Source organism: Meleagris gallopavo, chromosome 19 (assembly GCF_000146605.3).
Source record: "Meleagris gallopavo isolate NT-WF06-2002-E0010 breed Aviagen turkey brand Nicholas breeding stock chromosome 19, Turkey_5.1, whole genome shotgun sequence".
NCBI classification, from domain to species: Eukaryota; Metazoa; Chordata; class Aves; order Galliformes; family Phasianidae; genus Meleagris; species Meleagris gallopavo.
The window spans coordinates 6,551,185-6,577,877 of NC_015029.2; the positions used below are offsets into that span (position 1 = coordinate 6,551,185).

Sequence of the window (26,693 nt, forward strand, 5' to 3'; positions counted from 1 at the left end):
AATTTAACACTTAGTAGTGCAAAACAATACATTTTATTTGTTCACAGTTAAACACAAGCAACTGCCTTGACATTTTAGAACATTCTAATAAGGACAGCAAAACCTCCTTTTGGTTTAAGTTCTCTTTAGCTTAGGATTGTACCATTTCCTCATGTTTCATATTTATGGCATTTAATGTGGATTGTTTAACATGCTTACAAAGAGCGAGGCAGGGAACAGATTAACTTGACAAAGACAGCAATTTTAGATTTAACTAAAAGCAGTCAGAAAAAAAAAAATCTGTTTCCACTTCACTGATGGGACCCCTTCAAACAAACTGCAAGTTAACTACATACAGCAGATCCATGATTTTTAAACTTTTACAAAAAAAAAAAAAAACAACAACTGCAAAATTTGTTCCTCCGTAATCGTTGTGGTCCATAAACAAACCGAAAGTGGTTTCTACTACTATCCTGGTGCTAAAGTCCTTTTTAAAAGAAGAAAAAAGCCACCTCAATGAGCTTGCATTACCACCAGGGCACGTTTGTCACCGACAACAAAAGCTGCCTCTCCTCTGGACAAGCGAGGCCACCACACCAGCAGGGTGCTCCTCTGGGGCTCAGCACTGCAGGGTGCTCCAAGGAAGCCCTGCAACACCTCCAGCTCCAGAAGCAATGTGCAAACTGCTCCACTTCCCATGCTGGAACCAGGTGGGATGAGAGGCAGGAAACCTCCAAACCTTACCAAAACATACGCTACCACGTTTGCTACCACTAAGTCTTAGAAAGCCTATAGACATGTCGACAAAACCAGTCTGTCACTTACAACCAACTCTCTATTTTCTATTCCATGCAGATTCAAGCTTTGACAAAACCACTTAAGTTCACCTTACTTTCAGAGTTAGGACTGACCAACCAAAAGGACACAGAGTAACGCAGACAGGCAGAAATGTATTCCAACCCGAGGTGTTACGGACAAAGCAGGAGGAAAAGCACAAGTTATCAGACTGCCAGCTCCTCCAGCAGACTCCTGCTCCTCCTTAGGTTAGGATGGGAACTGATTTAACGTGGCCTTGATTCAATACTTGAGACTTGACCAGCAGCTGCCACCCACAGAATGTTTGAGAAGAGGCCACGTGCAGTGTGGGTACCTGTGAAGCCCAATATGGCCACGTATGCTTGGACCCAGACACACCTACGGTTTGAAACAAGCACACACTGCCTTCCTAACCACAGGCTCTGCTCTGTCACAAAGGAGATTGAGTCAGACCACTGACAAGCCCTGACCCAGCAATCCTCTTTCACTGAAGGCTTAAACATGATTAACATAGAAAGGCTTCACAATCAGATTCTCAGTTCGATCGAGCAAGCTGCTTCTTCAGTCTCATCTTCTAAGGAAATGGGGATGAAGGGGATACATCCAGTGCCAAACTGACATCACTGAGCTGAAAAGTGTGCTGCAGGTGGTACAGAGCAGCACTCAAAGGAAACTGTTTTCTGCAAGTCAAGCCTCAAAACAAACTCCCAGGTAGAAGCCAATTTCTTGACGTGATAACACAGTGGTCTTGCTCAGATCAGGAACAAAAACCATGAAGGAGTCCAGGCAGGACAAGTATTTCCCTGATTAGAGAAAGAAACGCTCTTTGTGAGCTGCAAATCTTCATTCTACATACACGTTCTGCATGCTCTCCTTATGTGACTAAGGCTTCCTTTTCCCCTCTTCTCCCACCCTAATTGCTTTCCCTTATGAACCAGTCTGAGGTCAGTACCACTCTGTCAAGCAAACACAATTCCAATACAATCAGAAGCTAGTGTTTTAACAAGTCTTCACATATGGTCTCTGCATTACAAGCTCCAGTTCCATGTTAAGTGTCTGTTCAAATGAAACTTTCCAAGAAATGTTAAGGACAATATAAACAGTGATTATGGATTAGGATGAATGAATCATTTTGCAGAGGTACACCGTTCCTTAAACATTTGAATACTCAATTGGAGTCCAACTTAAAGATCGGGCTCTGAGAAAGGTGGGGCAGCAGACAGGCAAAATAGAGACCCTTAGATGAACACACCAGAAATTCCAGTGTTGCTCTTTTCCGTGATGAAAACAATCAGAATCACCCAGACAGGCAGCACAATTAACTGCTCTAAATTGGAAGCTTGCAAGGAAATACAAAGCATTCATAGTAGACTCACAAACGTTAGTTTGGCCTCATATTGCACTCAAGTTCATAAACGCAGCCACTCACTGCGGACAGGGAGAAAGGGAAAAAAATATCTGTAAATGCTAACAGTTGTCCCTTCAAATTAGTACACGCTGCTAAGGACTGAATTTGAGAAAGAAGCAAGAGTTAGGCTGGGCATTTCAACTGCAGCCCAAAAATCCACCTTGCATTCATTCAGCAGCCTTCTTCTGTTACTGGACATCAATCCTATTCCACTGCATGAGCTAGCTGCTCAGACCAAAGAAACATAAAAGCTTTTAGTTAAACTTGCATTCACGCCTCCTGTTCTATGCCAAGAATATGAAAATAACACTGATTGACTATCTTCCTTTTTAACTGTGGTCATGATGAGTTTCGTTGTAGTCCATGATATGAAGCTGTCCAACACTGCTTTCCTGGATCTTAGGTGAGAGGCTAAGGTTATCGGGGCTTGGAGGAGCCTTCATCTCCATGCTTGGATCTTTACATAGTTCAGTCTTTAGAGTATCAGAAAGGCTGTTGATGGTTACACCATGCTCATCACACTGGCTCTCACTCTTGTTGCGAAACAACTCTCGTGACTTCATACCAAGGAAGCTCTTGGAGCTGGGGAGTGAACCTACAGTCAGTGGGACAGTAGTGGAGGGCTCCCGCAACATGGAGGTCTCCCAGCGACTGCTGAATCTCTGGCTCTGTTTTTTTTCTGGGGTGGAGAGCTCACTGTTGCTGCCACCTTTACTGCTACTGCTACCTCGAGTGCTGGGAGGTTTGGTTTCTCCATTTCTATCAATGGTTTCTTCACTGTATCCTGCCACAGTATCCGCACAACCTTCGTTACCACAATCCAGCCTGTTTTGGAACAAGAGAGGATACAGCATCAAGGAAATGGTAACTGTTAAAATGGGAATGGAGGTGAGTTTCATTACTTTCTAATTCTGGAACTGCATGTATACTTCAGCAGGCCTACGCCAGGTTTCCTTTTGCAGTTTTGTACTGAAACAGAACTGACTGAGTAACCAGGAACAATAATCCCAAAGCAAAAGGGAACTGTATGGATGGATCAGGACAGGAAAACGGAGGTAGCTATGCACTGTCCTTGGTTTGCACATCTTTCACCTATCCCAAGAACAAGTTTTTTGCTACAAATCTGCTTGCAGTGCAAAAAATTATCCTCATGCTGTAGAAGACCAGTGTAGAACAAGTATGATCTAAGGGGAAACAATAACCAATGTTTTACACTTATTTACAGCGACTTCTTCTTCAGAATAGTGTAAATAGAGAAGTTTGCCACAAAGTTTGAATAACGGTTCAACTATCTGAGAAGTATTTTATGAGCATTTCTAATTTTGCTAGTGACTCCTGGTAATCCAGGAAGAATCCCAAAACAAATTCAGTCTGTAAAAGGGGGAGTAACAGAAATACCTTGAAATGATACATCCAAGTGCTAGGAATTCCCCAATTATACAAAATCTCAGGAGGTGGTTGTTAGTCTAGCACACTTTGCATCATCATCCTCACCTTTCTTCTGCTGCTTCAGCTGCTTCAGTTTTTTCATCTTCAAGTTTTTTCAGTGGGCTGTTCTCCAGTCGGCCAAACAGGTTCAAGATCTCCAGCTCAAACGCCTGGGTGATTCTTTTCTGGGCCCTGTATCTACTTTCAACTGCTTGCAACTGACCTCTGAATGGAAAGAGAAATCAAAACCGATCAGGTCCAGTATCTCCAAATTCTGCCTCAAATATAACACTGCATCTGTCAATGCACTCACAATTTTTTATTAGAAATCTCTACCTTGCTTTGATTTTGACATCCTCCAGGTATTTCTTTTGCTCCAAGAAGAGGTGGTCCTTTTTAGAAAGCTGAGATTCCAGTTCAGCTATTCGTTTCTGAGAAGCATCGAGCCTTTGGCTTTGCTGCTGAACACACAATTTTGCTTTCTCCAGTTCCTTTCGAAAAGCAGCATGCAACATTTCAACCTCCTCAAAGGAAAGAACACAATGTTAAGTATAATTTGATTGTGTGTTATTTTTATTTAGACATGTTTCTCACACTATAAATAAGCACAACTTGAGCAGGATAAAAGATGCATTTCTAGAAGTTGATACAGAAAGCCAGATAGTGAAAGGACGGACACACAGTCACTGAGAAAGCAATCTTACATCACTGGAATTTATTAGCACACTGCTGTTCATTACAAAAAAGCTTTTGAGCACAGCAAACCTGTCAGCTCTGCAGATTAGGCAGCCTCAATTTTAAAACAATCTTTTCAACATAACCTTCACTAAAGACGTGAAAAATAGTTTTTTTTTGGCTTATTTACCTTCTTCAATTACTTGCTGTCATGCAGAAACTGCTCTACTGTTGGGCAAGCTGCTTGCTTCTAATTAGAAAAAGGTTTATTTGAAGTCAGGAAGTAAAACCACATGAGCCACAGGCGTTTTAGTAAAGTTAGCACTCCTACGAAGAAAGCAACTTCGGGAGAACAGTAAGACTGCTTCTTTTAGAACAGCATATCACACTAACTAGTTAAATCCTGGTTAAGATCCTCCTGCAAATGCCAACACTATTCTATATGATACACTTCCACAAACACAAGAGCCCAGTGTTACTCGATCTCCAACAGTCTGCTACCAATTACAGCAGGAGCACAGCAAGGTTTGGGACTTACAGCAGTGGCATGAAGAAATAAATAAGGATTCATATGAAGTGGCTAAAACTGATTTCAAGTGTATGCTTACACACCATTCTTAGCTTTCAAGAACAGCAAGCTGAAGAGATTTCATAACCACACAGTGCATAAAAATATCTGAACAGAAGGCCAACAAAATATGTTAAGTTCTGAATCATTTCTTTTATTCTGACTGTGAGCTAAGTCTTCCCAGAAGACATTGTCTGCAACTGTACCTTTGTAGTGTCTGTGTGCTTATGCTGCAGCTGCTCCAGGTACAACTCATTGACCTCTCCAAGAACCAGAAGTTGTCTGTTCAAGAACTCCATCTGCTGTTGCACTGATTCACTGTTGGAAAGCTTTTTAAAGAGAAATTAAACAGAATTAAACGCTGGATTTAACATTTCAGCAGGAGTCACAGTTGACCAGCACTGCTCACAAGGTATTTTTATTAAAAAAGACAAAAGGTCATAGGTGCTAAATAAATGAATTTTCATAAAGCCAGTGACAATTCATACAGGCTCTCACCACACTGGCATTGTTTCCTTCGACCATGTTTCCACTTCGATGAAAAGCCCATTTAACTTCAACAAGATCTCTCTAATGCTCAGATTTAGCAGAGCTTTAATAGAAGTTTATGTTGCTCAGTCTGTGAATTCCTACTGCATGAAGAGCAGCCAAAATGAGAAGTTTCAAGAGTCTTTAACTGTTTAGAATTTCATCACCAAAAATATGCTTGTGTTGTTTTTGTGCAATGAGTATCAGATTCTATAGATCTAGGCTTTCAGAACAAGAAAGAAAAAGCACTCAACTGCAATCATCAAAAGTAAAAGAAGAAAAAAAAAAAAGACAGACAAAGGGACTCTGGAATCTGTGGCTTCTCTTACCTTTTGAGAAACTTGGCTAAGAAGCAGTTCTGTGTGACAGACTTTGTTGTTAGCCTTTTTCAATTCTAACCTCAGATCTGCAATCATGTTCCTGCAGTCTTCCAGCTTGGTCTGTTCAAACAAAAAGAACTCGCTCAGGGTTCTGAAACTTCAGCAAGGACCAGCAGTGCCACATGGCTGGAAGGCCAGAACCACCAAGGCTGTAAGTCAAGTTATGTAGAGCACTTGTGAAAGTCCCAAAACACAAGCTAAGAAACTGCATTTTCCTATTTCCAAATAGAAGACAGAATAAAACAGAGCTACAAACGGACAATGACTGTTTAGCCAGGCATTTCCAACTAAGCTCTGTCTTATTCTGAATTAGGACAATACATCCAAAGAAGATAATAAATTTCTCTTAGGTATTTCATGCCATGTCATTGGGAAGGTTATTTTTAAAACCACAGTAAGGAGATAACACAATATTGTCCAGTGCTCTGCTTCATACCTGCAATTCCTGGCTCTGGTTGTAGAATTCCTCACGGTCATGTTGCAGCTGTCTGATCTGGCTGTGAAGCTGAGCCACTATACTTTCATGCTCCTCCTGAAACTGGTGGTACCTGGCCTGTTCTTTCTGCAGACTCAGTTTCAAGGCCTGGATTTCTTTTTCCTGTAATTTCAGCTGATCTTTCTGTTAAGAACCCCATACAAAGCATTAGACAAGACATTTGATTTATTAGTTAGAACATCTATTCAGTGTCACTAGCTAAGTAAAGCAATAACATCAGTTAACAGCATGCAGGCTGAACACTTCTCCATACATGGAACACTCTGTGTAATGTATGGTTTTGTGGGCTTTCTTCAACTTAAGGAGAGACTGAGTGGTGCTAGAAGGGACTGGCTGATAACTCAAAGTCGCATCCAAAGGCACAGTGAACAATAGCATGTTCCTTCCCATCATGCTCTTGACAGGGCTTAGACTTCACAACTGAAGCTACACTTTATTTTCCAAAACTAATATGGAAAGCTCTTTTTCACTCTTCAATTATTTACTGAAAAGTGAAACTGTAAATGGAAGTAACTACAATACGGAGGTACAGAATTAAACATTCTCCAGTGCACTTACAACTTGGAATTTCATCACAGTAAATAAAGAACATCTGAGTTTTCCAACAGTTTTTATTTTTCCCCTCTTTAATTGAGGAGCATTAAGTAACCACTACACTAACTGTGAAGCCTTTAACAAAGTTAACTGCTTGCAGAGGTAAAGCATGCAGTCATCCACTGATTCAGTCACTTACAATCAACAGAAATAATCACAGCACGTGCAACTCATTCATGTGCCATTCCACAAACACCGACTTGAGTAAGGTGAGCTACTATGCTTCTTTAACTCAGTGGTACAGAGAGGTGCTGGCCAAAAGCCAATTAACTCCTGTTCTAGGAGCAGTGATTTAGATCACTGTTAGATTTGTACCCCTCCTCACCATGGCAGCGTTGTGTTCCTCCAGTGCTGTGGCTTTAATCACTTTTCTCAAGAGCCGCCGGTTCCGGAGGGCATGCTGCTGTCTTTTGAAGCGTTCGTACAGCAACTGGTTGTGCAGCAATAGCAATTGGTTACGCAGGGTGTGAATCTCATCTGAAGGGGGAGAACCTGGGTTGGAGTTACAAGACAGAGATGAACACACACGCACACACACACACACCCAAGACAGTAGCATGTCATTGTTTAAACAAGTCTAATAATAGAGGAACAGATTGCCAAAACATAAGAAACATCATCACCTCCAAAGTGAGTCCAGTCAGCAGATTTGCTTGGCAGAGACAATCTGAAAAATGAAAACGCAGCATTAACCAGTAAGTTTAAATATGCAAACACTAAGCAAATCACTTTAAAATGGAATCCCCGCCTCAAACGAGCTTGCAGCGTAATAATTAAGCACGATGATGATCAATTTATATGGGGCGAATAAAGAGGAGTTGTGCAAGAAGCAGGTTGCAAGGGCAGATGGTGAAAGAGGCCATCTTGTTTCTTGGAACTCAGCAAGAATAATTCTCTCAGGCATAAAAAAACAGCATAAGGACAAAGCGGAGTACAGAGTAACGAGATGAAAAGAAGGAATACAGCAGATGCATCTAGCCCTTAAATCTGATTCTTCAGTTCTGAGTGTCATTCTATTAGAAAGAAGAAAGTATGTACAACAGTGGTCTGTAAGACACCCAGCTGCCCTGCTTCTTCATCCCAAACTCTGTTACTGAAGGTATAAAGAGCTCTAACAGACCTCCCCACCACGCCGCTCTCCCCCAACTATTTAAAAAATATTAAACTAGTTGTTACTATAAAGGATTGCTGGGTAGAGAATCTAACTCAGTTAACAGTAACACTTCACAGAATATGCTTTCATTCCAGTGCTTTCCAGGCAGAGGTATTAAAATAAAGCCAGTACAAAGAAGTTGCATGAGAAAGTTTGTAGAGCATGACTTTCGGTCACCTACTTGTTCAGTTCCTTAGTGTGTGCATCTGCCCCTTGCTGTATCAGTCTATCCAGTACTTCCACAGGAGAAGTAGAGGACATGCAGTCTTTATCCTGGGTTCCCTTGGCTTTCTTTAGCAGCTCCTCAGTCTTCTTGCCAACAAAGAGGTAGGCAGTCTTTGGTAACGCAACCTCAAAAAGGTGCTCATACAGGGGAGGCTGTCCACTCCCAAACACTGCTCTTCCTTGTGCTGATGCTTTGCAAGGGCTGGGAGTGAGAATACTCGTCTCCCCCGAGGTTCCTTCCCTGTTACCAGCAGGGCTTTCACCAGAGCCTCCGCAGGGCTTGTCTATGGGAGTAAATGTTTGTTTGGGTGTCTCCAGTGCACTCTCAGGCCCAGGCTTGTCCAGAGAAGATATTAAAGGCTCAGAGGTCAGACTGTGTCCCTGAACACTAGAGACTACTGAGTGGGTCTTCTTCTGAGAACCTGACAGATTTTCATTTGTGTGGTAAAATGGAGAGTCAAATCCTCCTCTAGGCACCATGTGTTCAGCATCAGTTGTGATCTCGGAGATCTCTTTAGATATTGCATCTGAAAAGGATTGGAGGAGGGAGCACAGTTATTTGCCAGCTCAGCTTAGCATACTTTGTTTCTGTACAGTGTACTTATTGCTGTTCCTGTGCTGTATCCTAACCAGTTCTCAAAGCACCCTTTAGCATCCATTTACTTCATCCATGCTTGGACTTCTCAATATAACCAGGGAAAAAATCCTGCAAGGTGTCCTAATGTAAAATTAGAACCAGACCATGCTTCAGAACTGAAAAGTGCGAGCAAACTCATGGTTTGGAGGTAGAAGAGTGATTTTTGCTTTTGTTTTAAATAGCTCTAGTTCTTAAATTGGTCAGCTTTCCCTCAAAAACTTAAATCCTAGATTTAAAATGAGCAATACAAAAACGTGCCTTAAACAAAAAACCCCAACAACTTGCTTTGAAGGCAACACAGATTTATAGCAGCTAAAATACCTCCTAGAGAGTTTGCTTTTTACATCAAAATCATACTCACTTCAGTAACCTTCTGAAGATTAACTTTCCAAATTTTACTGTTTTCACTGTTTATAAACAACAGCTGCATTTGAAAAGAAGTGCATTAACCATATGAAATCTACTGTAGAGAGCATGGTGAACAATACTGATACAGGGCAAGATGCTTCAGAACAAGCTATGAATCTTATATTTCTATTAAATATACTTCATTGGCTAAGATGTATGTAAGGATGACAGAAGTTACCTTCTTCTCTGTCCTTTTCAGCACTATCTTCAAAAGACAAACCGCCTAAAAACTCTGGAAGATCACTTAAGGTTACTGAACTTTTACTACCAGATGTGTCTGAAAAAAAGGAAAAGAGAAAAGTTAGTTGTACAGATTGCACAGTTGTCTTGTCTAGTCTCATCAGAGCAAAAAAACAGGAGCCTCTTACTGCTGTAAGGACCTTAGATTAAATGCATCCCTTTCTTAAGGAAACATCTCTTCTTGTGGAAACCAGTTCAGAGACGAGCCACATATTTCTCCTGATCCAAAAATTTCATTTTGTAAACTTAACACCTGTTACTGCAGGTGGCCTCCTCTACCAAGAAGGATTCAACTGAACCCATTACATAAGTTAGAAAAGCAGCCAAAACGTAGTGTGACTATTACACTTCCACATTAGCTTCAAACTCCCTCTTGGCTTCTGACCTAGCTACTCAGAAACACAGTACTTACTCCCCGAGAAGGAGGTACATAAACTGATGTGTTACACTACAGATCAAAACTCTGAGATAGCTGCCAGGAGTACACACACAAACTGTGCAGGATAGAAAGCTCACGCTCACAGCTCAGTCACAGATTATGACTCAAGTGAAGAATCTAGCACAGTCTTCACTTGTAGTTCAGGCAGTTCAGATTCCAGAGTTGCTGTTACAACCTCACCAGGAAAATGAGCTTAAGTTTCATTACCATCTCCACCCTGAGGACAGTACAGAAGCACAGTATAGAAGTCTCAAATATAGAGTCAAAATCCCTTTTTATAGCTGTCACAGATGTAGATGATAGAGAATGGAAAAGGAAATCTAGATTTACCTATTAGAAGCTGAGTTCCTCAACCATCCACTGTTGCTTTCAACATTCCACAGGACTTTAAAAAAAAGGTTCAAGTACAGCACTACAATTGTAGATAGCAAACAAAATTTTTCCAAAAGCCTTTAAAAAAAAAAAGCATCTATCCTTAAGTCTGGATGAAATTGTAAGGCTGCACACGACATAAAAGTTATTCAAGCAAAAGCTTCAAATTTGTTGCTTCTAAAAAAAAAAATCACCCTAAAAGCATCAGCTTTTTTTTAATCCTTATCCAATTTTCAGTGCTGATATTCATATTTAGATGTGTGTAAGAATGCAAGAGGGCTAGTTAAAAAAAAATATCTGCAACCTATTTCTGAAGGTGAATAGTTAAAATTGAATCAAAAGCATCACAGGAAGGTTTTAGGCTGAATCACAGGTTAAGGCAGGATCCTGGAACTATGAAGAATTCAGGGGAGAGAAAAAGAGAAAAACCTGTGGAAAAGTGTTTGGCAGTTGGAATGTGGCATCAAAACCAAGACTTGTCTAATACAGTTTATGGAAAATGGGGAGAGGAAACTGGAGTTTACCCAATGATTTATCGCTGCTTATGACATTTTGCTGTCGGTACAGTGAAGGCCTCCCAGAATCTGGTTTGTCCTCCTGTTAGAAAAGAAACACAAAAAAGACATACAGATTCCTTGCATCAGATATCTGTGGGAAACAAATCTCTTGGATAGTTTCATAGAAAGGAAATTCCTGCAGATAGATACATTAAATAGCAAAGCAACACAACAGTTCTGCATAAAATGATTACACAAAAATGTGTAATTGGAAATGGCAAAAGTTGTCTAACCTTAGAAATTGGGATTCTGCAATAAAATACTAAATCTGTTATTCTGATTTTCTCTCTCATTTACAGTCATTGCATGTGTAATCAGTCAGTGACAAATTGTATTCATTTGGCAGAAGAATTTCATTGTACCTTTTTAGGAGGTGTGGCAGCAGCTGAAGGAAGTGAGACATGCACAAAGTCATCTGAAGTGCAGGGTGGAGGAGATGTGGCTGGTGTCCCCAAAGGTGTTCCCTTCCCCACTGCTGAAAAGTGGGAGCAAAACTTTTCTCAGTAAGGTTCCCATTTCCTCATTTCAGCTGAATATTGTACGTGAAGAACGTACAAACGTGTGTTTAAACAGTATCTCAACCACTTCTTAGATCTCTCTCAACTATTCAGCAAGATAAAAGCACAGAGATTCCAATGGACCTATTTCAGACCTGGGCACTCAATTCACTGGAATTTATTTCCTCTCTCAGTATTTGCACTAATACTACTCTGATGACCTGGTACTCTGTTCACAGAATTAATGGCTTAAGTCTATCAAGCAGCAAAGTGCTGCAGTTCCAATTTATGAAGCAGACAACAAAATTTATAGTGGGAGTTTCTATTTTAGTAATTCAAGAACACAGCACGTACCAGATGTGCCAAAAGCTTTGCTGTAAGGTTGCGATGCTGACTGGGATGACTCTGATGGGACAATTCCAGGGGAGGTTGGTGGAGTGGTCATACCACAAACTGCAGAAGGACTCCAGATGGTAACCTATGCAAAAGTAATACACAATAAACACAGATCAGCAAAGCTCATAAGAGGAACACACGTACTGCAAGACACCCCTATCCAGGTTCTGACACAGCAAATAAGATGGGAATAAAATCTGAAACGTATGCAAAGCTCTGACCAGTTCACAGTACTTCTCAAAATCATGATTTTTTATTTTTTTTTAAGACTGTCACAAGAAGGTACACGCAAAGCGCAAAGCACTGAATACACATTGCATGTGATCCTCTGCTTTACCTGCTGTGGCTCAGTTGACAGCTTTATTGACTGCGGGCTCAGAATCTGAGGTAGCTGCCCTGGCAGTTGTGATAGTGTTAGTCGAGGAGTGGAATATGGGGTAGATGTCCCTGAAAATTTAAAAAGATAAATAAAGTATCCTACATACCAAATACAAAACAATTATTCTTATGGCTAATATTGAAATGTTTTAAATAAAAGCCTTTAAGTCCATTAAACATTTACAGTCATAGCTAGCAAACAAGAAAATTATATTCCAACCCAAGAAAATGTGTTTTGAATGTACTATACACTACAGCTTTTCTTTGGTTTGGTTGTTTTGAGAGCCAGGCAGAAGTAGGGAAAGGTAACTTTGTCAAAGTTCTGTACGTCTGCATGACCAGACATGCATGCATATATAAACAAACATACATGTATATAACGTTACATACATATGTTAAATGAAAGTTTGTTTTCCAGTGCTTAAGAATTGGACTTCAAGTGAGATAAATTAATTAAGATGCCCTTTTGCTATAGGGGCCATTTTCTTCCTGGAAATGGGTATTCATTAGACATCAGGCAGATCTTACCATAGCTGCTCTGTGTGTCAGTGTAATGGCTGGCACTGGGGTCAGTTTGATGATGTTTTAAGTTTGTACAGGATTTCCGAGACGCAGAGTAATAGCCATCTTCATATGAGGCTTCTGCAGGGTCCAGGGAGATTTTGGCACATTCTATCACAACATCATGAGTTTCTAGTCTTTTCCACCTGCAGACAGTTTTTGGATCCAAAAGAGTAAGTTAGTCAATTATTGCTACGAACAAAGGTTCCTGGAGATTTCAGGAATTGGCTTGTAGGATGGCTCATTTGATCCAAACAACCTTGTATGCTCCCAAGTGCAGAACAAGGCACCGTACAGAAATTGTAACCAGATGACTTGTGAAAGGGGGTCTCAGATAGGAGACAAAGAGCTTTGATATAGAGATCCATAAAGGTCTGCCATGGAGCATTCTGGAAAGGAGGAATAGCATATGAAGATTCGGTTGATCCTGAGCTTCGGCAGCTGTAGATCAGCTCATTTAGACTCAGATGTTGGTTGCCAAAATTTAGAAATGCCAGCAGACAGGGAACCATATTATTTAAGCAACTGCCACCTGCAATGCCAGTTTCAGGCCTGTATTTTGACTCCTACGTTTTGGGAACGTCCTTTATTATTACTACCACCTTCACTTGGAAATCTTTTCTCACTAAATTTAGCAACCATATTAGATCTGCCCAATATTTCAAGGGATGGAAGTTCACTGTAAAGAAGAGAAAGCACAGAAGGCTGTCTATTAGGCTGTCTACTAAAGGCTGAGTTACTTTTGAATATAAAGACATGTGAAAGATACCAAATCAGAAGGCTTCAAATTGTAGTTTTGTGCCAACTGAATTCCTCAGTGGTACCACCCTCACTCCATCCCCCTCCTCCCTGTCTGAGAGAAGCCTGCAAAACTGAGCACTGTGATATTCAATAGGTTCCCATTTAGCAGTGTTTTCCTAGTGGCTCTGAAAAGCAGGGCAAGAGCACTACTGTGCAGCAACAAGAGTCAATTTCTCCTCTTCATTGGCTGGGCCTGTGGAGACAAGAGAAAAGCAGCAAGTGGTGCTGCTGCAGGCAAATGAGCCTATTTCTAAAGAAAACTAATACAGCTGATGTTAAGACATACCTGTTAAAAGAACTGATCTGTTAATGGAATCAATGTCTAGGTACCAAAACAAAGACATGCCAAAGCCATTTCAAACGGGCAAATCCCACCAAGTACTTTAACAGACCAAAAAATGCAACCCAAAACTTACGCCAATGTTTCCTTCCTATTATAAGGGATTTTTTTTCTTAGAACTTTGAGAACGTTTGACTATAAAGCCATAAAATTAAGACAAAGTCAACAGTTGGGTAAGAGACAGATTCTAACTCAGATACAAAATGAATACAGAGCCCCAACATCGCTGTTAATGGCCCTTCATGACAAAAGGCTGCTTATTCATCCAGCTGTGAGCCTGGATGAAGAAATTTTACAATTACCTGGTGGACTTAGGAAAAATGGATGGCAAAACACCACTGGCACACACTGTTGTCAAGAGAAAAGGTTTTGCTGTAAGCCTTCTGAAATAAGTCACGTAAAAACTGCTAGTCTGCAGTCTTTCCCAGTAGGAGAGAGAACATATGTACCTTCGTGGGTCCAGTTCGTGGTCCTTAGATCCAGTCACTAATTCTGGATGAATTCGCACATGTTCCATCATTGGCTGAATGAGCAAGAACAAAAAAAAAAAAAGTACAGACTTTAATTAAAACAGTTTTTTCTAACTGCACTAAACTGCACAAAGCTGAGAGCTAACTCCTGATCACAAAAATCGATGGGATTTTTGCATTTAACAGATGTTCAAAGCTTACACACATTGCCAGATTCAAGAGACGATCTTGTTCCCACATGCTTTCATCCCTGTAGTACCCTGTCTTTATACATTTTTGTTGAGCAGCACTCAGTTAAATAAAACAGTGTACTGATGTGGCACATAACTGCCTTTGAACAGCTATGAATTCCTTGTCTCAGATAACATAGAGATGAACTGCATTTTTACCTTGACTACCTCTTCAAAGGTCTCCAAGTTTTCCTTCATACTGTAGTGAGAACGCAGAAAGGAGACAAAATTGCAAGGATACATTCCATAAAGCCGATGAAAGAGAGCATAAACACTGGCATGAAGATGGACAAGATAAATCTCTGCCACGTGACCTGGAAAAAGTAGTTAGATTTTTTTTTTTTCCCAGTACACTGGAGTAAAGAACAACACTTCAAGGCAAGCAAAGTGCTTTTAAATTTGAATTGCCAACTGGAAAAAGTCTTCAGAGTTATGAACATTCCCTAGCAAAGCTGTGAAGTCTTCGGAGTGAACAAGCAAATACTCATCCAATCATAGCTAACACAAGAAATAGATGTAGACTATTAAGAATTAAAGGATGCTGGTTGGAATTTGTCCCTTCTATCCAAATTTAAGGTTGAAACCACTCTAGATAGTAAGACAGCTTGCAAGATTGACCAAATGATTAAAAAAGACAAGGTATGCTTCACTTCAAAAGTAAAAACAGGAAGGTTGTCTTTACACAAAGCATTCTGACTCGACTCTTACCAGCCATCTTTCCTCCTATAAATTCCAATCTTAATTGCCAGTGTCAAATGGCCCTCTGAACAGTACCTTTGTGTGCTTAACCCAGTTCACACAGCCCTAAGACATCCATATGTAACTGTAGTGTTACATCTCAGATATCTCAGGATTTCAGCAAAACCAATGTTGTAACTAAGATCCGTCCCTGGAAGTCTTCAAGGCCAGGTTGGATGGGGCCTTGGGCAGCCTGGTCTAGCATTAAATGGGGAGGTTGGTGCCCTGCATATGGCAGGGAGGTTGGAAATTCATGATCCTTGAGGTCCCTTCCAACCCTGGCCATTTTGTGATTCTGTGAAGACGACTAGGTTTGATGACATTTCAGTACTACTGATAGTTGTATATTAAAATAAACTCATGCATGTTGTTTCGCTCTCCTACCCATCCATACCTCAGAATCTCAAATTCCTAAATATCTGCCTCAAATATTAGCAATTTTTCTTTCTCTATTAATTAACATAAACCCCTGCTTTTTCACTGTCATCAATGTAGCCTTTCTGGCCAATGACACTTCATGTAATAGCAGCATCACACTAAAGAATCTAAGACCTCTTATTTTTGAGTAAAAACGTACAACCCAATGCTGTCAAAGAACAGCATACCTTGTGAGCTGCAACATTTTCTGCATTTAAATAATCGGAAACCATTAGGAATCTCACAAAAGAAAGGTGTAAGAATCTGAAGGATACTGCTACATTGCAACTGCATGCAACCAAACTGAAATCTCACCTGGATTCTGCAAGCACCAGGCTGAGAGACGCCCAAAGATACCAAAGAAATCATGGAGGTACTGTTTGCCAGACTGAGGAATCATTGGCAACATGGTTATTAGCACTAGGACACCTGTGGTGAGTACTACTACATCTGTGTCAGTCTGCAAGAAGGGAAAAAGCTTGCATTAGTTGACTAGAGGTTGTTTTTTCCAAGGATGAAGTGAATGCTGGAATCATCGTCATAAAAAATGTCCTCTAGATTGAAACAATCTCTCCAAAACATTCCATAACTTAATGGACCAAAGTTATTGTCTTTCATCCATAATGAATTTAAGAAATATTTTAAGTTCTCGTTCCTAACCTGTCACTTGCCCGCTGCTTTTCTGTTGAAAACACCTTCACTTAAGAATGGAACATCACCACAGTTCCATCAATTAAGTAGGAAAAATAAAAATAAAAATCACTGGTATGTGAAGCATCTTATCTACTGCCTTTCTTCCCCAGAGCCAAGCACAATGCACTTCAGCATCTAAGAAATGGCAAACCTGACCACAATATTCAAGGATGTTGGCCATCTACCAACACAAAGGTCAGAAGGATTTTCTACCAAATGTGAATTCCTGCAAACAAGTTACCTGTGACAGTGCCCACTAAGTCTGCAGGATAAATGATTCACACGATAAATTATTATATAAATTATTGTGTCTTTTAAATCTTCACTAAACCAAAAACTAGCTTCTCACAGTTTCAGAGTCTTCCAATGTTCAACAACAATAACAAAAAAAAACAGTACTGTTGAAACACTGAGATCTGAGGGTGGCATTGCTGTATGGCATGCAAGCATAAACAATGCCTGGTTGATGACTCCAGTTGCTAAATATTTCAAAAAGCAGCAACTCAAACAATTATCAGAACTCTATCGCCTATACTGAGAAAAAGGGCTGTGGGAGTAAAAATCTTTAACTAGATACCAAATTTTAAAGCATGACCAGGACACATTCAAACTCTTTCCCTGTGCAGAACCTACTTGCTCCCCCAATTCAATGCATGTTTTCTTTAGCAGTTGCTCTGCTACTGTTTGGCTCATCTATGCTGTAGAGGGTGGAATACACTACCTTAGAGGTATGCATTTCAGAATGCACTAGTGAAAAGTTATTTTATTTCTTGTTAAGTTCACATTCGAGCTATCCATCAGCTTTGCCAATAGCTCTCAATCTCTGACACAGTTTTAAAAAAAAAAAAAACCCAAAAGAAGAGTTTTGGTGAACTTTTCTAACACGAAGTTCTGCAGTGCCTTCTTTACAGAGAAGACTGTCAGTAACAACAGGGTCAGCACAGAGTATTCAGTTGAAATTTTTAAACTCTGTATTTTAATCAGCATCTCTTCTCACAGCTAACTAAAAGACATCAAAGCAGAAAAATACCTTGCATTGCAAGTATGCACGTTCACCTGAAGTGTACAAGTGTTTCAGTGGACAAGAGTGACAGTTCTTACCTTGAGACATTTAAGCAATGAGAGTAGGAGAGGTGCTTGAGAAAGCTTATGTTTCCACGATGGTTGTCGTCTTATCACATGTCCCAGCAGGGAGAGAGTGGGTAAACGAGTAGCAGCTTTGCCCATATATTCATTAATTTTGTCCAGAAGGTGCTGATGGAAGATTTGCAGAGTGGCAGAAAAAGGGAAGTTTTGTTTGTTTGTTTTTTTAAATGCTGAGCTGATATATGTTCTTTTCCACCAATCTATATTCAACAGTTTGCTATTGTCAGTTATGGAAACTAAGGTGATTTTACACATACACAGGATCTAACAAAAGATCTAAACATTAAAATGATAATGATACATACAAACATATATAGAATGATATTATATAATTTGGTCAAAATGATACTATATAATTTGGTCAGCCAAAATAAACATTTGCAGGACCCTCCACTCAATCTATTTAAGAACTTGCTCTCAAAACACCTTTTTTTTTTTAGGTTAAGGGTCTAGCATTGAACAAGCTGCAGTAGAACTTCCAAGAGACAACATTACTCCTCAAGGTTTTAGATTTCAGAGTAACCTGGCCAGTTTAAACAACCCTTAGAATGGAGTCTTTTGAAGACTTAAAAAACCCACAAAAAACACAAAAAACACTACAGTGCTCTTACTACAGAGATACTGTATCTCTACAACAAGACAATTATCTATCATCATGTATAAGCTGAATTCTAGCAGATGTTATTTCAAGGTTTCTTTAATGATCAGGCTAACATTTGTCATAGTAGCTAATTTTTTTTTTACTTTTATTTTTTACCTTGTCATGAGGCTCCTGCAATGTGGACAGTATATGCAGTGCCTGCTGAGAGTTGGTTTCCAAGTAATAGTCTACCAGGCTGTTCACAAGCATAGGTCCGCGGTCTTAACAAGAAAAAAGAAAATATATGTTCTCAATACACTAGAAATGAAACATTTGTTACAGGAATGTTGCTCAACTTCGTAACAACTGTTGCACAATTTATGACACAAACCAGGAGTTAACTGTTACCAGACCTTTAAGAGAAGATCTCAGCTACAATTGATGGAGCAACTGCTTTCAGCTCTGTAGGAAATGAACTTGCAAGCTCTTTTGTTCAATAGCAATGACTGTGGCACTGTCTGACCTTAAAAACCTGGAGGTAACTGAACTGTAGGAGTATTCTGCCCAGTAGGAGAAGAGTTCAGGAGCAATTCTATATTCAGTCCCTTTACTAGAAGGACAGTAACAGTGCTCCCAGTCTCTGAAAAGGCTCCATCAACATAAGGGATGCCTTAGTAACAGAAAGCATTTTCTTCAGGGTTGGGTTTTTTGTTTTCAGTGAATGGAATTCCACCAGTTCCCATAACGTACATAACACCTAACTCTTTTTAGATACAATCCACAAAGAAAGTTTCATGAGTTTGCAACTTGAGGTCATGCCCCAGGAAACTCCAGTCATTTCGTAACAGTATTTTAACAATTATATAACAAACCTTTGCAGAGGCATGCCGTTAAAACAGACCAAAGTGGAGACTCGATCCTTAAAGCCATTTAAATTTCAAATACTAAGAGTTTCTTTCAAGTCATACTCACAAAATAGCATATTTGATAGAAAAAAAGAAAAAAAACACCATTATTCTACATTTACTCGTGCCTAAGTAGAATTCTACCACCATAAGGATACATACCACAGATGAGATTATCTTTGAATGCAGCTGTTATGTCTTCCAGAACACCCAGAATTGGAGAATCCAGCATTGAGAGGAGCTCACCAACATTCCCTTGCTGAGCCATGATGCATGTACTAACATGAATGTGGAGGTTAAAATGTCAAGCAGTTCCTCATTTGTGCCTCTACCAGACTAGGAGAGAAGAGATGAATGAGCTTTCCTTTTTCCCTTTCTGTCTTAGATCGCTCACCGCTTCCTTTTTCTTTTCTGCAGTATTGCCCATTTAACAGCTTCACACTGAAAGGATTGCTAGAGTTCACACACTTGCAACAAAAGCTCTGAGAGAGGAGTTTGCGGTGGTTTTTTTAATGTTTGTTTGTTTTTAAGATATTAATGTCTTTTATGGAAGACTTTGGCTAGTGTACATTGACTATGACTGTCACAACATTCTGTTAACTAAAAAAAATACTTATTCCCTGAAACCACTCGTTTTCTTAACAGCAATTCCTCTTCAACCAACCTTTCATGCACTCTGCATAGTGGTCTACATTCTGGAAGAAATCCACAGCTCAAGATCCTTTACCACTCCTGCAGCTAGATGAGAATTTCTCTGCCCTCAGCCTTCCATTATTGCATACTAACAGATTTGTGCTTTAGTATTTGCAATGTGGCCAAATTGCAGCTGTTCAAAAACCCAGGGTTACTACAGCTGCTGTTGCCTGGCCATCCATGCATACTAAATTACAAGCTTTGCAGTACAAACACATTTCAATTTCACAGGTATAATTTGCATTCTATATTAAAAACTCCACAGCACACAGGCTGTATAGATTATTACAAACAACACTGAGTAGATTAAATGACTCTGGTCACCTTTGCAGTACTAAGCAAGAGTAAATCTAAACCATCTCAGTCTTTTTAGGTGGCTTCCTCCCAAGGAGCACTGAGGGAAAGGTGTAGTTATCACACCTACCTACTACAGAATACATCAACTTTTCCTTCATCCATAAGATTCCTATGCTGAACTCTTCCAAATGGCAGAAGGAATTTGGCTTCAAATCACACTGAATTTTGTTAATAAGGTTTTCTTCTTTCTTTATCAACTGGCATGCATTTTTCATTTCCTCTATGGAAGGCAGGACTGACATGTACCAAGCTTACACACAAGAATTTTATTTTTTTTTACTGGAATCATGCATACTGTACCTGTTCTGTGGATGCCTTGAGCTTCTGTCTGCAATGCTGTCAACCACACACCTTTCATGATCACTAAATAAAGAAAAAAACATGACAAGGTTAACAAAAGTTAAAGTTTATCTCTTCCTTATCAAACCAGGTAAATTTAGAACAGCAGAGCTCAGTATGTCCCATACTGGAGTAAGAAGTACCTGTACCTGTAAGAACCTGTACCTTAGTTTTGGAAAACACCACCACGTATTGCAATTATGCCTCTTCTGGAATTGTCCATAGGTTAGGCTGCACAATGACCTCAAACCAGATGGCTTTCACAAGATTACAGCTTTCTACTGTGAATCTTAAGCTGCTGCAAAAAGAGTTTTATTTTATAGGTAAAAATCTACAAAAAAAAAAAGTCTTCTCTTACCTAGAAAACTTTGAACCTAGCAAAATTTCTATAATATTAAAGTCCTCAGTCTCTAGCTAAAACACTGTTACACATTAGCCAAGGACTCTGTATCCATGTTCTATTTTGGGAAATAATGTTATCATTACTTCTGTAGGCATTACTTTCTCTACAGCTTACGTTTGATGGTTAGAGGATTGCAGGAGTTAACCTGTTCACCAGTAATCTTCGTCATTTGCAACATATCACTTCCTATATGCAGAACTGCCCAAGGTCACTTTTATTGGGGCCACAAGCCATCAGCTTACTTAATTTGGCATGATTGCAATTTCAAAGGTGATAATATAGCACTACGCTCACAACAGGCATTTCTATAGCAACAAACTTTTCTTAAAATGCTTCAGCAATCACAGTTCCAGAATACAAAATCACCCTGGATTTTCCATAATCATAGATAGATCAGCAGCCCAAAGAAAAGCAGCCAGCAGCCTGCTACCTGACAACTCACATGACATTTCATGGCCCGTGTTGGCATGACCTCAAAAACCATGGACTTAAAAACCAGCTGTAAGCAAGAATCTCAACTGAAGAGAATGACAGAGAAAGTTGGGGGTGGAGGGAAAAGTGCTGCATTTTACTCGAATACATAAGAGCTCAGAATGCTTTCCAAAAAGATGAGGGGCAGAACTTGTTCTTGTGTTGGGTTTGTTTGTTTTGACCCTATATTGTGCAGACTTCCAAGCTTCAACTTCTTCCTCAAAGAGCTTTGCTGGTCAGAGAGAAGCGATGCTCAAAGTGGGAAATCACCCACTGAAAAAGTCTAAAGTCACTCCTCTACACTACCTAAGTAGCCAATCTTCTACTTCATTATTCATTTTCAGGAGCCAATTGCTTTGTTAGTTTCTAGTAATCACTGAAATATTTCAGTTAGTAAATTACAGTTATATCGAGGTACCCAGAACTCACACAGTCCCAGAAATAGTTTACTACAAGTCACCAACTCCATTACATCTGAGAACATTATCTTTGAGATCACCAAAGGCTTGCTAGCATACATCCCTCAGTCCCCCCATACATCGGGATTCAGCCTCAGCTTTGGTTAAGCAAGAGATTCATGGGCTTCCTAAGCAACATGAATTAATTGTTTAAAGTCTTGTTAACAGAAGAGATGGATGACCACACCCCCAAACTGCAAGCAAAACCTGTTTTGAGAGTTCAAGTGGCATAAATAGCAGTCTCTGCTTTTTTCTTTTTTGTTTTTTCTTTATCCCATCAAGACCTTGTCAATGGTATTTTCTTTGCTCCCCACACCCACCACTGCCTAAGCACCCTTTACATACAGAACTGAAAAGAACTCACCACCCAAAATGCTTTTATTTCTGGTTTTCCTCTAGGAATACCACTGTGCTGGAGCAGATTGTCATGACACCAGTAAAAAGATCAACAGCAGGTTTTCCTAAACCTGGTATTGCCAGAGGAGGGCTACAGCATGGTGGAATCAAGAAACACCTACACAGACAGCAGTAGCTGGGTTTTGGTAGCCAGGTTCAGCACTACCCTTGCAGTCAGATGGGAAGAACTCTGGCTGAAGTGTTCAGTAGATACAAGGATTTCCAACTTTATGCAGTTGGCACATACAAATACTACAGTCAGACCAAAGCAAGGTGGACAATGCAAGCTTAATCCATGATAACTACACGCAGAGGTAACTAATAACTTCCCAAGCCCCCTAAACTAATTAAAACAGATGGCTCAAGTGACCCTGTGCCAATAAATCCAGCGCAGTCAAAATGAATTTGCCTTACAGTCAGTTGTGCACTGAAAGCACTCGCCATGAACTGAAGCCATGCTCCAGAAGCCAGCATTCAAAATATGAAAAGAATCCCAAGCCAGGTTTAACAGTGGGATGGTATTTGTTGATCAGCTGAATAAAAACCAGTACAAAGTTGTCACCCCACTACACACAATTAGTCCTTTAAAAAAAAAAAACTTTTAAAAAGCAAATCTGTTTGATGCAACATTTCCTTTGAAGACCTTTGTGAGGATGAGATCTGAAATCCTAAGAGAGCACAATGCACACCAGAAATGAGCAAACCAGGAAAATCCAGCAACAGCATTACAACTATGTCATCCTTTAAAGAAAGAAAAACAAGTGCAGTTCCCAGGAGCTGTGGTATCTGTGTGATTTCTGACTAATCCCACAGTAACCTGGGATGTGATTTTCCAATCTTTAGATAAGGATCTCAAGACAGACCAGGCTGTACCAGTCCAGTACCTTGGAACAAAACAAGATCATCCACTGAAAGCCACAGCAGTTTGCACCTGGGATCGGTACGGCATCTGTGGTGACCAGATCTCCCTTTCAGATCTTTACACTGTCATATCATGGTTGTGTCTGGCTTCTCAGACACACGGCATAAAGACAAGTCTCTACTTCTTCCATCACTAGCTGCTGCAATCATTCCCCTATGAGAAGGATTTCCACATCCACGCAGCAATCCTCAGAACTGACAGCACTGAAACAACGCAACTTCTCCGTGCAGTTTGAGGCACTGGCTCTTCACCACCATTTTATTAGTTTTACAATAATGTGCTAAATAATTATCCAATGTGCTAAATAATTAAGATTGAAAAAATTCTGCTTCGTTACCTTTTAACACACAACATTTCTTCTCACCAGAAGATATAAACACCAAGAACAAGATATTTATTCTTATATTCAGCACCTTTCATAAAGGCAAATTTAACTGAAGTGTGGTCTTTAAGTACCAGCACAACTTCAGAGCTAGTTTACAAGGGAAAACAAAGAAGCCAAGAAGTAAAGAACCAAATTAAAAAGTTTTCAGTGGTTAATTTAACCACAACACAATACAGCTAAGCTACAAACTCACGACAAAGGGAAAGATTATACAAATATTCATTGGAAAAGGCTACGGAGAGAAGGAGAAAAAGTATTTCAAAAGAGTACGACTTCTCTAAGTATTTCTGTCAAGAGATGTTCTTCGGTTCAGTGTATTTTTATCTCCAGCCAAAGGAAAAGGCAGCTGGTAGTGCCAGTTATGCCTCTGTGAGGGGTGGGGAGGAGGGGGACACACTCAACATACACACCTCCTCCTCCTATAATGTCCTGAGTGTTTGCTATAGTAAAGCAGGAGTCCAGAAGCACTTAGTGCTGGGGTCATATCAGCATTTCATCCCTTTTCATTAAATACAGTTTGAGACATATAAGGAAATGGTTATTTACTCCCAACCAAAAGCACGTAGGGAGATGTTAACAACGTAAGAGCACTGCTGATAGCCATGAAATGAAACTCAAGGCTTACATTCTCCTGTCTGATTCTCACTACAGGCAAAGCAGGCCACGAATGAGGATAGAAGTATTGCACAGAGACTGTTATTTCTGAAGAAAAGCTCCGACTGATAAGAAAGGAGCCCCTTACGTTCCAAACTTTCAGGTGTTCTATGGTCAAACTGGATACGCCTCACTCGTTCCAACATGAAACACCACAATCCTGGCTTTGGTTTCCTAGAAATATCTGATTTCAGAATTTCTTCACAAGCAAACTAAGCACTACTCTACAGAATCCACAGTGCCTGAAAAAAAAAAAAAAAAAGTGAATGAAAACTGAGACTAGGAATAAAAAGCAGTGGTGGCAACAGAGCAGTAAGCAGCTCATAGTGTCCTCTTTTGCCTCCTGAAAATATTAACCCTGAACACTTTTAACATCAGTTTGAATGGACCATTACAACAGGCAATATAGTAAATATTCATTTATAAGAATGCAGGTGTCTGGCTTCTCCTGTCTACATTTTTTTCTGGTTATTTTAAGATCTAATACGAGATCCCACTCTTAAACTCAGCAATTATTTTATAAGGTGTAATTCAATATTACATTCACATTCATGTACTTCATTACAGGTACTTAAACGAGGCAGGGAGATCCAAGAAAACCAGCACTTCCAAATAAAGAGAGAATCACATTCAGCATCTTTAAAGATTCTTTTGAAACTGTGCTATGCCAATATATTACACTAATTGCTACCCATCAAACTTCTGACAGAGAGAAAATTGTTTAAAATCAATTCATGCTAAAAAAAAAAAGCCCAAACACAGCAGAGATGACACATAACCCTTTGGCAGCAGCCAAGCTAACAAGCCAGTTACCAACTTGACAAGGAGTGATTTCAGCTCCTTACATATAACCATATATACTAACAAACAAATATAAACAAGCACTGCTTCTCTGTATCAATTTAATCAACAGCACACGAGGAAAATAAGTTTAGATACAGAATCTTTCTAGAACTATGCACAGAGAGCTCTAGTTCTCACAGCAACACAAGTGAGACTCCTGAACCACTGCTGCAGGTTTGTCTGCCCTTAAGAGAACCCCTTAAGCATATCCCAGGGGTTACACTGCAATGCAATAAACCTTGAAACCACTGCAAATTAACTGCTGCACTGTCATCTTAATCAGCTCAAAATTAAAGCAGGCACTGCACAGAGCCGTTACCAAATGATGTTAAACTTCTCAGTTAAAAACAATGAATAATACCCAGGAAAGTGAAATGGGGATACACTGATTCCAACATTCTGCTCTGTGTCTTTACGTGATACCCAGAGAGGTGCTTATGGTAAAAAAGTATTATTACTTGCCTTCATCACATTTTTTAAAATTATGTGAAAACACTGCAGCTTCACATCAGACCAAGCTCTAATAGTCTCTCCAAAAAGCCACTCATCTGGCTACAACATGCCATAAAATCTGGTACCTCTCCCTCACTTCTACCACTAAAAAGTTCACTCACCGTTTATTTGACTTGCTTATCATGGAAAATACCTCTTCCAAAGACACCCGTGTGTGTGTATATGTGCTACAGGTTATTTGGCTCTTACAGAACTGTGGACTGTGGTAACCACACCACCAGGTCATTACAGACCCAATGAGAAGGTGTCTGAGAGCCAACAGAATATCAGGGATCACTACAGGTCAGCAGCTCAGCTCTACATGGAGCCAAAACAACGTTCACTGGTTTGTTCAGAACATCTGCCACGGGACAGCACAGTGAGAACCCTTCAGTAGCACTATTTTCTGCTAGTCACCGTAAAGTAACTTCTCAAGTAACAGAGTCAGGTAGCTGAGATTGAAAAACAAAGATAAAGGCATTTAATTAAAGCTTATCTCATGACACATTAGACGCTCTGACTACATTTTCATCTGAGTAATCCACGTCACTCCACATAAACACAATTTAGCCAAAGACTGATGAGGCTGTTAACTAAAAAAAAAAAAGATGTTTTTTGTTGCTGTTTGAGTAAAGGACATAAAATCCTCGGTTTCAAGCTTAAACGTAGCTCATTCTGATAAGCAGATCTGGCACCTTGCTGCTGCTTAGCAAACTTCAGACAGCCACATTTCCAGTGCTCACAGTAACTGCTGCATGCTCAGGCAGTTCCAGTCCCTCAGTTGCCAGCTCCCTGTGGCTCACACAGGGCACTGAGGACCTTCCCCACCTGATGGCATCACTTTAGCACTGCTCCAAGCGATGGTTTCTAACAACTCACCGCAGAGGAAAGGCCGGGATGGGACCGAAGAACAAAAAGATCCTGCACTTCTAGAAACAGCTCTGCAGACACGGCCTGATCCCCATGCCGGGTCATTTCTGAGGGGTCTGAATCACGCACTGCTCGGAGGCACGTCTTTCTCTCACTTACTACCTTGTAAACGGCTCATTATGGGAAAAAAAAGAGAGAAAGAGGAGCACTGACTGAACAGCCAGCACAATGACAGAGCGCCTTCACAAAGTGAGAACTGAGGGGCTGCAGCTTCCCAAGTTCTCCGTGATAACGGGAAGCCGGACGTTTTTGTGCTCCAACAAACAACGCCCCGAGCGAGGGGAGCCGCGGAGGC

The 26,693-nt window shown here is 40.2% G+C and overlaps 1 protein-coding gene across 4 annotated transcripts; it reads right to left on the minus strand.

Moving 5' to 3' along the window:
- Positions 1-14: 14 nt before the first annotated feature.
- On the minus strand, positions 15-26,534 carry TSC1 (TSC complex subunit 1). Of its 4 annotated transcripts, none has more exons than XM_019621472.2 (23): positions 26,348-26,534; positions 20,406-20,468; positions 19,218-19,391; positions 18,328-18,431; positions 17,526-17,678; positions 16,047-16,191; positions 14,736-14,890; positions 14,326-14,399; positions 12,703-12,881; positions 12,134-12,243; positions 11,755-11,878; positions 11,266-11,378; positions 10,871-10,943; positions 9,474-9,572; positions 8,207-8,777; positions 7,496-7,539; positions 7,198-7,364; positions 6,219-6,401; positions 5,732-5,842; positions 5,081-5,203; positions 3,968-4,152; positions 3,698-3,856; positions 15-3,028 (listed from the first exon to the last, which is right to left on the minus strand). In XM_019621472.2, exons 3-23 carry the CDS (start codon positions 19,321-19,323, stop codon positions 2,533-2,535), a joined length of 3,474 nt encoding a protein of 1,157 aa, XP_019477017.1. In that variant the 5' UTR covers positions 19,324-19,391; positions 20,406-20,468; positions 26,348-26,534; the 3' UTR covers positions 15-2,532. The 4 variants fall into 4 exon arrangements, with proteins under 4 accessions (XP_019477017.1, XP_010719241.1, XP_003211335.1 ...); XM_010720939.3 differs by having other exon boundaries at positions 3,968-4,155; positions 7,198-7,349; positions 26,348-26,532; XM_003211287.4 differs by having other exon boundaries at positions 3,968-4,155; positions 26,348-26,531.
- Positions 26,535-26,693: the final 159 nt, after the last annotated feature.